At 41.5% G+C, this 14,353-nt stretch overlaps 1 protein-coding gene across 2 annotated transcripts in view; it reads right to left on the reverse strand.

Annotated features, from left to right (window-relative positions):
• The window catches only part of LOC124050122 (gamma-aminobutyric acid receptor subunit rho-2-like), a 28,127-nt gene extending 13,925 nt beyond the window's left edge, over positions 1-14,202 (reverse strand). The window contains exons 1-2 of one of the 2 annotated variants that reach the window (XM_046372288.1): positions 13,795-14,202; positions 12,230-12,336 (exon numbers count right to left, since the gene is read on the reverse strand). In XM_046372288.1, the coding sequence (XP_046228244.1) occupies positions 12,230-12,336; positions 13,795-13,916 (229 nt within the window). In that variant the 5' untranslated portion in view covers positions 13,917-14,202. Of the gene's footprint in view, positions 1-12,229; positions 12,337-13,461; positions 13,765-13,794 lie in introns of those variants that run through there. The other variant, XM_046372287.1, reaches the window with a different exon arrangement.
• Positions 14,203-14,353: the final 151 nt, after the last annotated feature.

Genomic DNA, 14,353 nt, shown 5'->3' on the forward strand with positions numbered 1-14,353 from the left:
GTGACCTGCGTGATGTGGGCAACCTGACAAAGGGGTCTCACACCCAGAAGACATTTCCTTTCCTCCTCTTGCCTAAATGTGCAGGTTCTGTATATCTCACTTGGTAGCATTGGTGTCATTGGTGCTAATTTATATGCCAGCAGCCACAGTTGTAGACGCTAGCTGACTTGGAATTGCATCATCATTAACCTTACGGCCTATCTAATGATATAAAAAAAACCCCAAAATGTCTAATAAAAATTTTAGCCTTGCGGCATATTTAAGTGCTTGTGCACTGGTGCACTGAGGTGTGGCCACCTTGGCAGTGTATTTTTTTGTTGGGTAGGGGCTATTGGTCCACTGCTGACAATGATATCGGTTTGCAACTCTATTTTGGTTCCCCCTGCAGGTATGCTTTCCTGCAAAAAGCCCCCACCTGGTGAGGGGAGACTGAACCCAGTTGTGGTTCAATTGATCTGGGAGGTGTCAGCACACTGTCCACTTTTGTTCCCCCTCTCTGCCAAACAACCCATTGGGTCAAGATGCGCTAGTTCACCCTTGGCTAGATTGTCTTCTGTATGCTGTCTTCTGCTGGGCATCAGGATCCTTCATTAGGTCACCCACATCACACGAGACTTTGTTGGCATTAAGCTTTGACCTTCTACACATGTGCAATGATGATATCCAGGTATTACATAGCATCTCTGGTGGTCATCCAGAATTCATAGAACCTTGTTACATTTGTAACTCTGAATTTATACAGCTAGTCAATTTGTCGAGGTGATACAGACAGACAGAATAGTGCTCTAAACAGAGTAATTAATCTAGTCTACATGGACTTACTAGACATTAAGGTAGGAATACATGATGAATATCTATCTACTGTAAATAGAGCACCAGTTGACTCTCCTCTGCCAGACAAAAATTTGCTTAGAGCATGACAAATTCAGTTGAATTGCACCCCATTTAACCGAATGGGCAGTTTGCCTCTCACTTTCCAAATTTAGAAAAACCTAAAAAATTTACTTTCTTAACTTTGTAAAACTCTGCTCTAACTAATAAGCGCAAAGCAAACTTAAAATGTGATCAATTCATCACTGTCAGCTGCTGAGCTGAATCATTCAGATGCTGAAACTGCTTAACACATTATCAATTCAGCTTTCAGTCTGAACAATATTCCCACTCATTAAATTTGGTGCCGAGCAATACAGGTTTTCATTTCTTCTTAGGGCTGATATTATATTTTGTCATGGCATCATCATTTCTGAGGTTTATGTGGGCAAACTTCAGACCGAGCCAGGTGCCTCTTCCCTTTCCATGTATAGTAGCTTAAAATAAACTAATTATTTGTAGGCATGGATTGATTTAAGTCTATATTAAGACATTTAATTTTAAGTCTCCACCATTTAGAACCGCCCCACCCCCCAGTGAATTTGGTTAATTCTTAACTTCATTGTTTTAATAGCCTAGGAACAGCAAAGGCAAGTGGGCTTGCTTTGTATAAATTTTCACACTTAAACACTTATTTAAACATTAAAAGACGCATACAGTTATATTTGCAGGGTTTAGCATAGGTGACAACAGTGCGTGGTAGCTAACCTTAGCATTAACACTGACTTATTCATGTTGCTTAATGTTTCTGGCAGATCGAAGTGTGCTCAGTGAAAACAATATGTCTATGGTGACATCTTGTAACTCTGATTTGATCATTTCATAAGACTTAAATACTTTTACCTTGTAGAGAGGTGTCCAAATTCTTGCAAGACGGGTGAAAAGTTGGCAGACAAAATTTCAGTGCTGAAGATATATAGATATTATTAATTACAGTTAGCTTATATTAGAGACATGGGGATATGTCACAATCTTAAGTAAAGATTTAGTGAGATTCAAAACCAGAAGCCAGAAGCCTTAGAAAATGCTTGTACTGTGTTTATTGCAACAGAAAAGGGTCAAGGCTGACTGACTAATCATAATGTGTGTCAGCAATTGGTGTCCTTTTTATGAGACCATTTTAATAGAAGTGTTGAGAAGGAAAAGATATGGGGTAGGTGTCTCAATATCCGCATACCTGAAACCTCGAAGATGTATCCAAATTAAGTTCAACTGAGCCATCACCATTCCTACTGACATTTATTAAAATGAACTACACATCTCCACAGCGAAGTCAAAATATTCTGGATATGAGCGCTGTTATCTTATGAAGATGTAGTCATGCAAGCCCACTGTGCAGGCGTAATCGAGCTGTGAAGCCATGTCTGTGTACTCAGCTGTCCATCATGATGATGTTTGAACCTCTTTATCAGAAAACAAGAATATTGAACATACATAAGTGTGATAAGAACTAGTGAAAAGAAACCATCTTTGGGAAACAATTTATTTAACATGTACTGTTACCATAGAGGGGGCGGGGTTTATGACCTATATTGAAGTCCAACAGCAACATCAGCGGGCAGTCCAAAAGTTTTGGCTTCATATTCTGGGAGCTCTCATGAGAATTGTCCCTGTACGCCCTAGCAGCAGTAGAAGTGCACATAGCATGTAGTGGTTAGCAGAATGTGACTTATGTGAATGTGTGTTTGAGTTTAGCCAATGGGGATCTCCCCATATGATGCAGACAACCAACTGGATTCAGCAGCACTTTCCCTCTGACTAAAACAGTAGAAATGCCACATCAAACAAAAATTACCAGTTACTTTGGGAGAGGTGCAAATCCTCTCAGCTTGAGGAAACGGAAACGGGTTGTATGAAAATATGTTTTTTTTTTTCAACTTACGTGTTGATTTCAGGAAATTCAAAGCTCTAAGCTATGTCATCACGTGGTAACCAAATTTAAGATAATAATAATAATAATGATAATAATAACTTTATTGATATAGCACCTTTCAAAAAACATGTTTCCAAAGTGCTTAACAATCATTAAAAACAAAACCGGCAAATTGTATATGAATAGAAGGCAATAAACAAAATATAAATACACAAATGGTGAGGTTTAAGATTTAAATAAAATAATAATAATAATGAAAAGGAAATATACAATTTAAAACCAGTAAGGTAAAGGGGACATTAAAAGATAACATCACATAAAAGCCAGTATATAAAGTGGGTTTTGAGAAGTGATTTAAAAGAACCATTTAAAAGAATGACCTTGCTAGCCGTATCTCCTCGGAAAGGTTGTTCCAAGGCCGAGGGGCTCTGACAGCAAAAGCCTGGTCAACCTCAACTTTGGAATGACCAGAAGGTCCCCACCCAAGGATCTCAGGCTTCGGGCTGGCTCATAGAGGGTCAACAACTCTGTTATATAACTTGGAGCCAGACCCAGACGTACTTTAAAAGCGATAAGTAAAATCTTAAAAGTTGGATGAATCATGATTGGACTTTTCTGACTTGGGAGTCAAAGCTGAGGTTTGAGTATAACACAGGTTTCTGGCTGTGACTGGTGGACGGAGGACCAAGGCTGACTGGCATCTGGGGATGTGGGGTGGCTAAACAGTATGATTTCCGTTTCTGAATTGTTGAGTTGAAGGAAGTTTTGCGCCATCCAACAATTTACATCACAAAGACAGTCAATGGCAGCAGCTAGGCTTCTTGGGTCATTGAGTATTAGATGTGTGTCATCCACGTAGCAGTGAAAAGAGACATTGTGTCTCTGAATAATTTGGTCGAGTGGGAGCATATAAATAGAGGATAAAATCAGACCTAACACTGAGCCCTGCGGCACACCACAGGTGATGTGGGCTGGGGATGACGTGTATTTACCTATGGTGACTACAAAAGTTCTGTCCAAAAGATAAAGGCACAGCCAATGGAGTGCAGTGCCCTGCATGTCCACCAAAGACTGCAGACCGTTTATTAAAATGTTGTGATCTACAGTGTCAAATGTTTTGCGCTAAGGTCTAAAAGAATTAAAATAGGGCTGTCAGCCTTTAAAAGGAGGTCATTGGTCACCTTAAGGAGGACGGTTTCTGTACTGTGCAGTGATCTAAAACCAGACTGAAATTTCTCAAAGAGCTCATTATGACACATGGACTCTAAGACCTGAGAAAATATCACTTTCTCTGGGACCTTAGATAAAAATGTTAGTTTTGAAATTGGTCTAAAATGACTAAAAACAGTTGGATCAAGGTTAAGTTTATTTAAAAAAGGTTGCACCATAGCATGTTTAAAAGCAGAGGGAAATATACTATTTTCTAAGGAAGTGTTTATAATAGGTAAAATAATGGGACAGATAGCATTAAAAACCTCTTTGAGAAATTTAGTGGGAATAACATCAAGAATGCATGTGGTTGGCTTTGAGAGTTTCACAATATCTTCTAAGGGGAGTAGTGAGATTTTCTTAAAATTGCTAAAAAAAAAAAGCAGTGTATATCCCCGTGGGTATGTAAAGTGGCTTTATTAGATTTCTGATATCAGTGACTTTCTGGCTAAAGTGGAACTGGAATTTATTGCACAGCTCCTCAGATGGGACAATAAAAACACAGGGAGGAGTAGTGTCAGTGTCAGAATCAATAACTTGAAATAATATCCTGGGATTTGAACGATTGTCTAAAATCACGTTGGAGAAAAATGCCGCTTTGGCTTCTTTAACTGCCTTTTGATGGGAAGGAGCTACGGAGTCTAGGATAGACTGACAGGTGCAGTCAAATAAGGAGAGCAGCTGTTAAAATTTGGATCAAAATTGTGTAGAACGGCAGAAGTAAAATGCTCAGAGAACAAGCTAGCAGATGTAGAGTTAAAAACCCGGCGACAGATGGGCATGGAGTGATTGGGGGGTTGGTGAGTTAAAATGACATTGAATAGAATTGCTTTATGGTCAGACACACAGATATCTTGGATGTCAAAGTTTGAAAGGCTGAGGCCACTGTGAAAGACCAGATTGTGAGTATAACCTTTCAAATGAGTTGGGAACTGAACTTCCTGGGTAAGGTTAAAGGATTGTAAAAGGTCCATAATAATAATAATAGTAATAAACTTTTATTAGATGAGAAGTAGCATTAACTGCCTACATTCCAGCTTTGATTAAAAAAATGTTAAGATAAAAAAACAGTTAATCAATGCTCATCTTCAATGGGTCACTTTGGTAAATTAAGTGTAACTCAGCAGGGCACAGGTCAAATTCAAGTGCAGTCAGAGTTGCCAGTTTCCACTTTTTCCTGTCGACACGATCGATCCAGTTGATGAAGTCAGTGTGTTTGAGCCCGAAACATTTGTTACCACCGCCTGTTTGAAGAGGCCCGGCCTTTGTGAAAATTCACAGACTTTTCAAACAAACATCTTCCTCTTCAACTGTAAAAAGTTGTATGTTGGATGGATTTCTGTTCTGGACTATTTTTTCTTCTTCTATAAGCACATTATAATCAACCTCTGTGATATCTTTGTTTCGAAAAGATTTATGTTCAGAGTATAAATAAATGAGGTGACATTAGTCATGACGATCTGGTATATTGTTCTTTACAAAACAGCCTTTTTTTCCTCCTTTCAAAGACAGCTTGCAGGTTTTATTTTTAATTAAAAATTGGTTTCCCTTTCCCTACTGTGAGTGTATCTCGCTGCATGTCGTTCAATCTGGCGTTGAGAAGGGCAAAGCATGCTGGGAGCTTTATTGCCTGGGATCCATGGAAACATGGGATCCAGTCCAATGGACAAATCCAACTGAAAGTTTAGCTTCAGCATATCAAATGAAATGACACAACTGTTTCTTACATGTGGTCGTTGTCTCTCTCTCTCTGTCCACATCCTGACCAGTGCCATGGCCTTCAGGGCTTCGGCGGCTCTGGTTTCACCTCCTTACTGATGGAGCGTCTGTCTGTGAACTATGGCAAGAAGTCCAAGCTGAAGTTCGCCGTCTACTCAAGTGTCCACAGCTGTGGTGGAGGCACAACAGCTCCACCCTGACCAGGTTGGTCAATCAAGTTTTGTCCTCCTTCACCAATTTGCTTTGATTCATTGGTGCCCTCAGTATTGATCTGATCTGATTGAGTTCCAGACCAATGTGGCGCTATATCCCCATATCCACTTCCCTCTGGCCAACTATGCCCCTGTCATCTATGCTCAGAAGGCTTACCGTGAGTGCCTCTCAGTGGCAAAGACCACAAACATCTGCTTCAAGGCTGCCAATCAGATCGTGAAATGTGTCCCACACCATAGCAAGTATATGGTTTGCTGCCTTTTGTAACATGGTGATGTGGTGCCCAAAGATGGGAATGCTGCCATTGCCACCATCAAAACCAAGCACACCACCCAGTTTGTCAACTGGTGTCCCACTGGTTTCAAAGTTGACATCATCTATCAGCCAGGTTGAAATAAAAAAGTTAGCTTACGTCAATGTCACGTTGAGCTGACAAAAGTTACTGCACCAGAACTGACATACCTGTCATGTCTCTATTGAATAAATCTTCACTTAACAGTAGGAAACATGCCAATATTTATTTATGACTGATCTAAGATCTCACCAGGAACTACACCTGAAACCCAGAATCCTGAAATAACAAGATGGAGTATCCTACATTTATTATTTTTTTTAGACTTAGCCCAGCAGTGGTGGAACATATGGATCCCTTCTTTGTGGAAGATCTGGACCTTCAGGAAGTGGTCCACAGCAGTGATAATGTCACCACTGAAGGTACAACTTCTCCCCAATGTTGCCACCATGTCCTCATGAACCTTTTTGAGTGATAAACTCTTGTGACTGAGGTAGCAGATGACTGCACGAAGGCTGATGTCCATATTCTGAGAATGACTGAGCAATGACTTGCAATTTTCAGTTAAAACTTCTGCATAATCAATCAGTGAAAGAGCTGCATTACACGTGCATGAAACAAGAACTATATAACTCATCTCCCTCCACCTTAGGCCACAAACTGAATAGTCAGAACCAAATGAATCAGTCACCCCTCGACTGAGAACTTGACATCAAACAGGACACAATGTTGTCATATTTAAGGCTCGTATGAGAAACATATCCTCTCACCCTTCTCATCAATAGCAAAGCAAATTCACACACCCTTCTGTCATTGGTGTATTAAAGTCACATTGACTGCTGTAGTATAGTTAATCTGAGCAGTGGCAAGAGTGCCAGCCTTACATAACTAGTGGCACAGCCAAAGCTGCTACCTGGAAGGGGGGATATTAACTCGTGCCCAGTTCCAGCTGTCAGCAGTGTCCTCCCTACTCTTACTCACACCATATGCCACACATCACGTGCCAGATTCAGCACTGCCTGAGCTCCTGCTGACATGTTGCCTCAGTGGATGGAACACCCGATACCTGCTGAGTAAAAAGACTGAACTCCTTTTAAAGCAGGATTTTCTGTGATTTTATTCTGCAGCTGGGTCACAGGAGACCATGAACACAGAAGTGGTAAAAAAAAACAAACGAAAAGAAAAAACAACTTCCGTCCAGAGGAGGCATATAGCTGGCTTGTTTTCCGTTAATTTCTGTGCTGCAGTGTTCAGAAAGATGGCTGAAAAAGTGAGGTTTGTGTATATTCAGGCAGGACAGTTGGGCACAGACGAAATGTCCTGGTGTTGCCAGAAGATTTCCTTTTGCTATTTTGAGCTGACAGCATCAGCAAATTATTCCACGTCACTGATTATCAGATGAGACCCACGAATGTGTCATAGCAGTGCTCCAATTCATAATTCCTGTTGGCCCTTGTAGCCCTCACTAGCACTTCCGTATGGGCTGCTTTCAAATGGGCCATGAAGTAAGACAGAGTCAGCCAGTGTTGTCTCCCTGACCGTAAAGTCTCAGGAGCATAAACACCACAACACTGAGTATCAGCATCACAGAGCAGCAAATGCTTAAGTTAAAACAGGTCTATTGATAGTTTCAGGGTTCTGCTTTCCTGAGAGCTCCACTAAACCTCAGTGGCTTCATTTTATACCACATCTTACTCTTTAAAATGTGAAAGCAAAAGAATATAACCCATATGCATTCACTCTGTGACAGCAAACATTTTCCTAGCTTCATCGGGGTTTTATCCACTTACTGAATCCGGCTAGTTATTTAAGTCACTGTTTATACGGACTGTCATTTCTCCCTGTGGATGAAATTTCATAATGTCTCTAATTAAGAAACTTACACTTGTAGGCTACATAATGAACATGAATCTAAGAAATACAGGATGTCAGAGTTAGGAACCGACTTTTATTTTGATGTGTGCCAGCAGATGTTCAGGCATATTAAAATCTAAATCCTGAAATTAGGCAATAGTGGATTATTTCACTTGTGGAGGCAGTTTCCTGAGGTTCCTCAGGTAATTTTTTTAAGATGTGTGAACTCTCCCTACTGTCTTTGCTGTTCGGGGGTTAATCTAACGGAAGTTTGTGTTTCCGAGCAAGCATCTAGATAAAAACAAGCAAACAAACAAACAAGCATAGAAGTAAACTTCCCCAAGAGTAGGGCTGGATAAAACCTGCCTGGGGCTAAAAGGAGCTGTGGGCGACCCTGCTCCTCCAGCTCTCTTCGCACTTTATGTACACCCAGTCTTCCTTGAGTGCTCATTATGTGCAGTGCACACAGCAGACTACCCATCCTGTCTATAATATAAATGTACATAGGGAAGAGCCTGGGTATTCCACAAGCCAGTCTCCTTATGGCTAATGGCCAATCACAGAAAACTGGAATGGACAAAATGGAACTCTGGCCAACCCAGCAACAGGAAATCAGAGACTGTTGACTCCATCATGATATCCTTGATTAATGTGTTGCACTCGACGGTCAGCTGAGTTCCATTCGGTCAGTACACAGAACTCTAATAATACAAAGGGAGGTGAACTTAGTTTACATCAATGATCTGTGGTGCTCAAATGCAGTCAAAGTTGATGGACAGTGTCATCTTTTTAATGTTCAGACGCTGACCATATTACGTAACTGTTCGTGTCATTTTATTGTATTATTCTTTACTCTAACATATTTGCATACTTGCACACACTTGCACATGCATATTTATGCTGCTATATGCTAAAATTTAAATGTCTAGTTTTATATTCTTTTACATTCTATTTTTTTTATTTAGCTTATATTTCTATTTTATTCAACTTTTTGTTTACCTCGTACTTTATATTTTTATATTTTTATAGTCCACCTACTGCTCCCAGGACCTGAGTCCTAATTTCATACCATAAACATGTGAATGTGAGCTGGTATGACAATAAAGTTCCTTGATTCCTTGATTGTATATACATATTTATAACATATATATACATATATGTTATATGTGTGTGCAGCACGAACTCCAACTTACATTCCATTGTGCAACCCTATGCTGTCAGAGATTTTGTTAGGTGTATTCATGACAGAGCAAGGCTTGCTGTTTCTACACAACCACTGCCTACAGTCTTTGTGCTAAACCAGGCCAGAAGCTTCTGATGGCAGGAATTTTTAAGCGAAAGCTCCTGTTATCCTCATGTGAGCACATGATTGTTGCTGCCATCAGTGCTGATGACCCTTCAGCTTTCTCAGCTTGCTGTGACCACAGCAACAGACACAACGGGGAAAACAACATCAATATTATCTTATCATCTGGGTTCCCTAAATTGCAAGGTTCAACATTGAAGGGTTTTGTTTATCAACGCTGTTGTACAGTGAAGTGCAAGCTGCAGTTGCTTTATGCTACACGCAAAACATAAAACCAGGATTTATTTAAATATTAAAAAAAATAGGGTAAAATTAAAAACTAAATAAATTCCACCTCTTCACCAGCAATGCACAAACAGATCAAACAGAAGTTATAATGTGGAAACATCAGCTTCAAAGTTTTATTACCCGGTCTGGGACAATAAACAGGCTTTATTATACTAGTAAGCAAAATCTGCTAATTAACTTACATAACTTTTCATATAGCTAAGCATTTCTTTCATTTTAAGATATAACCTATATGTGGCAGCATTATGAGATTATAGCAGCAGCCTGCAGTGTATGGCACAGACTGGCAGGAGGATCAGGTTAGCTGAGAGTCTCTGATTGTGCGTGTGTGTGTGTGTGTGTGTGTGTGTGTGTGTGTGTGTGTGTGTGTGTGTACTGGACAAACAACGAACACGTCTCTTGGTGATGTAGCTCATTTCTTGATTTACTTTAAACATTAAAATGTTAGTCTGTCATGGGCTAAAACTTAATAGGTCAGTCACGTCACTCAATGATGCCAGTTTCACAACAATAACCAATATTAAACATTAAAATTTCACTTGAAAAAAACAAAAAAACAAAAAAAAAAAGGCAATTTCCACTTGTAAAACTGCCACAATCTGGCTACAAGAGCTTCTGGATACATAAACCTCACACACAACAAAGCTGCTCCTTGAACATAAAATCATCTTGTAAATTCCTAACAGGAAGCTTTCACAGAAAGTCAAAGCTCAGATTACATTCTCATCTGTTCATTTACTCAGTTTCACAGATTGAATTTTCCTTGTATGATTTCTACAGATGTGTCTAGAATAGAGGGATCCATTCCGCCTAAGGATGCTGGACTGCTCCTCTTTTCATGGACTGGCAACTGTAAATCCACTGTTGGTTCACCCTGGCTAGATTAGACAAGCTAGGATGAAATCCAAGTGACAGGATGCATTAGGTGTAGGGCTCTTCAGGATCCTATGGGTGAAATGAGGAGAAAACATGCTGCCTCTTTAATGCGAATGTGACTAATGCATGACGGGTCTGTCCACCCCATCACATGTTAAACCCCAGGCAGACAAGGGAGGAGGAGCTCCATAAATAGATGTATCCAGGAAATCACAACTTGGTGTGATGACAAATATCCTACCCAAACATTTTTTTATCTTCCTTTCAGCTTCAATTCAATTCAGTTTATTTATTTATATAGCACCTTATACAATCAAAATTGTCTCTAGATGCTTTACAGAGACCCAGAGCCTGAACCCCCGAGCAAGCAGACAGTGGCAAGGAAAAACTCCCTTTTAACAGGAAGAAACCTTGAGCAGGACCCGGCTCACAAGCGAGAACCATCCTGCTGATAGTCGGCTGGGTGAAGGGGGTGAAGAAGAGGTAGACAGGACAGCTTCCTGTGTGTTTGGTCAGACCACAGTAGGGGACTGGCCAATGGAAATACAATCCTCATTTACTGTCGCTCTCTGAGTCAAAGAAGCAGAAAAATATTAACCAAATACAGAATATTTTGCTATTTATTGTCTTTATTTTTTGGGATATAGTACCACAAGAAAGCACTTTATTGTGTACATTTGGACAATAAACTGCTGCACACTCAGGATTTGTCTGATTGTGCCTTTGGAATTTTCTCTATCCCTTACACTGGCATTTCCATTGGCACGTAATGGCGTAGCTCTTGATATCGTTCCCCCAGCAAACGGGAAGCTGCCCTGTAAGAGGCTTTCATTAGTAACACTGCAGTTGCTCCTTTTGAAGTCAGGAGGAACCACGGCAGCTGCTGCTGCACACACACACTTTTTCCTCGGCCAAATGAACGCATGGGAGTCTCACAGGCAGCAGCGGGGCGCTCACACAAGTCAGCTTTTGATGATGTTTGAATAAGAATATCACATTCTTCTGCTGCTGCAGAAGCTTCCTGCAAACAAAAAGCTGACAAATGCAAGACAAAAAGTGATCCTCAGTGGGATCCGTGCTTCCATCTGTGGCTGCAACTGTAGTCCCACAGCAGCGTGAAATTCACTGTGGGATGTTTCATTTAGCCCGCCACCTCCTCCTGTGCTTAAATGGGGCCCGTTTATGCTAAATGCCAGAGAAGGGGGCTCTTTAGTGCGACAAATAAGCTTCTTATTTTTAATTGCCTCCTCAAATCTCAATAGCAGTGTCATTGTCCTGACATTCAAGGTGGAAAGCAAGGACACACACATAATGCGCCTAAGTTGACTCAGGCCAACACATGACTGAGGTGTCAATGGTGGAAGATACAAACAATGAGGGGAAACAAATAAGAGGGGGAAATTTCTGTAGAATGATCTGATCTCTGCTGTCAGCATGTGTTTACAGTGTAACACAACCTGCTGAGGATTTCTCTGTTTCTCCACGTCTCAGCTATTTCTGTCCTCTTTAGGTTTAGCAGTCGAGTGGAAGAGATGACAAGTGCAAAAAATAAACCCGCCTGTGCTTTCCCAGTCAGAGTGTTATCAGCGTTCATCACGCGCTCAGGTTCCACCAATCTAATCCTGCTGGTTACACAGCACCAAAACACCGGACAAATCCTCTCTTATGGTCACTTACACGATCACTGACTGTAAGCGGTGGCATGTCTTTTAAAGCTTGCAGAGCTTACCTGCGAAGGCGGGCCTCATGGTGAAGTCATGCTCGTCTATGCGCAGAAGGTGGCTGGTCTTCAGTTTCCGAGTTTTGGTTCCATCCACAACTTTCTTCGACAGAGGACTGGTAACAGGCAGGCAGAAAGAGAGGGGAGGGTTTAAAGAGCCATTAGAGTTTGCTCCTAAGGGGTAAGGCTGGTGGTATTTTATATTTTTACTAGTATATGCAAGTGGATGATTTTAATTTTCTTAAAATTTGCGATCATTGGCGTCAGGTAATAGGGACTGTTTTCAGCAGCGGATTAATCCATGTGTGGCGCTGTAGTGGGTATTTGGGGTGATACGATGTGGAACTGAGTCAAAACAAACTTCAGTGTGTGTGTGTGTGTGTGTGTGTTGATGGAACATGTCTTAGTAGTTTTAGTAGTTTTTGGACAACAGAGAGAAGATACATCAGGCTCTGACACACACAATATTTATTATGATAGATTCAGTGTTGGTTTGGTTCTGCACTCGGAAACATCGAATACCAAGAGACGTATACTTTATAACTGAGAGAGGAGGAAGGCGAAGGCCAGGGCAAGCTGAGCAGCCGTCCCTGAGGCCTGTAGATTACAAATGTAATGCTCTCTGATTTTTCTTTGCTCTTAGAATTATCTTTAAAATGTAACCTGCTTTGGAATATTACACTTCCTAATTAAAGACAGACAGGTTGCATTGAACAGGTTAGGAGGTCGAATGGATTTCTATCTTTTTTGTGTGTGTGTGTGATTTTAGGTGACACTTGTTCCGCAAATGTGGAAGTTGGTTTTGAAGCCATCCGGTTTAAATTTAAGGTCTAAGATTGTGTTTAGATTTGCAGCAGAATGCCATTAACTGATGGAGAGACAAAAAGATGACGAAGACAAAGTGGCAGGAAGGGTTCAGTCTTCTTCTTTTGAACAGTGGAACAGAGTACTGCCTGCCTGCCAGTTTGTTAGACAGAGACAGGAAATCCAAGCTGAAGAATGTTTGATCCCGTGTGAAAATGACAGGAGCGTGACAGAGGGGAAAACACCAGCACAAAGACAAAAGCACTTTTTCACTTTCTCTGCTCTAATCCAAATAAAGAACCCGTAGCTCTGTCTTCAGCTGAAATAACACCCAGCGTGCTGTTCAAAACACACGCTCGGGCTTTTACGCACAGCTGAAGAGCAGCGGGTCGCTTTGATTCCGGCGTCACGGCGCCGTCAAGGGGCGCTTCACCTACCGGAACATCACGGGAAAATTTAGACTGGCAACTGATAAAGCAGACGTTGCGTTCATGCACACAGCGCACGCAAAATGTTGACGTTCTGTGAATCCTTGGAGATTAAGTGGAGGGGGAAAATCCACAAAGCTGCAGCATCCTCGCATCCTCAAAACATCTTAAGCGTCCTTCTGATGTTAAATTGATCTAAATGTTAACTGCACAGAGTTGTTCAGAACAGGAGGGGGTTTTCCTCCAACTGCTGCTGGGTGTTTATATGATGCTCTCTGGAGTTCGCAGCTCAGTTTAATCCGCGCAAAAGAAAAAAAAAAGAAAAAGCTTTTCAGTACTTACGTGCCTGGCTTGTGGGTCTCCGCCGGTGTGGACCACCGCTTTTTTCTGCTTTTGTGTTTCCTGCACTCCCCGATCAGGATCAAGCACAGAAGTAAAAGCAGAAACCTAACGTAATACGACATGGTAAAAAAGTCAAAAGTCCCGCAGCGAGTCAATCAGTGACGCCTCGGGTCCGCGTGCAGGGCCATCTGTGCACGGTACCATCTTCCTGTCTGAGGCAAGGGAAGAGTGTCAGAGAGACAGGGATTGTGAGACACGCGGGATGGTGAAGTCTGATACGCGCTCTGATTGGTCTTCAGACGCCAGCTCGTGAGCGCGCAGCATCAGCACCAACATCCCGCGCGCTGCGTCCCTCCTGACGAGCTGTTTAGAGACAGACACACTGCTGGTAGAAGACAGTTTGTCCCCAGAGGGGGGGGGGACAAAAGAGAGAAAGAACAAAAAGTGAGAACACGATGCCACATATTCCTGCTGCAGCTTTGCTTGGCTTTACTTTTCCAGGAAAGGTGTTGCACAAACGGGAGACCGAACGTCGAAATGAGTAGTTGATTAGTTATTA

The sequence above is a fragment of the Scatophagus argus genome, chromosome 19 (assembly GCF_020382885.2).
Source record: "Scatophagus argus isolate fScaArg1 chromosome 19, fScaArg1.pri, whole genome shotgun sequence".
NCBI classification, from domain to species: Eukaryota; Metazoa; Chordata; class Actinopteri; family Scatophagidae; genus Scatophagus; species Scatophagus argus.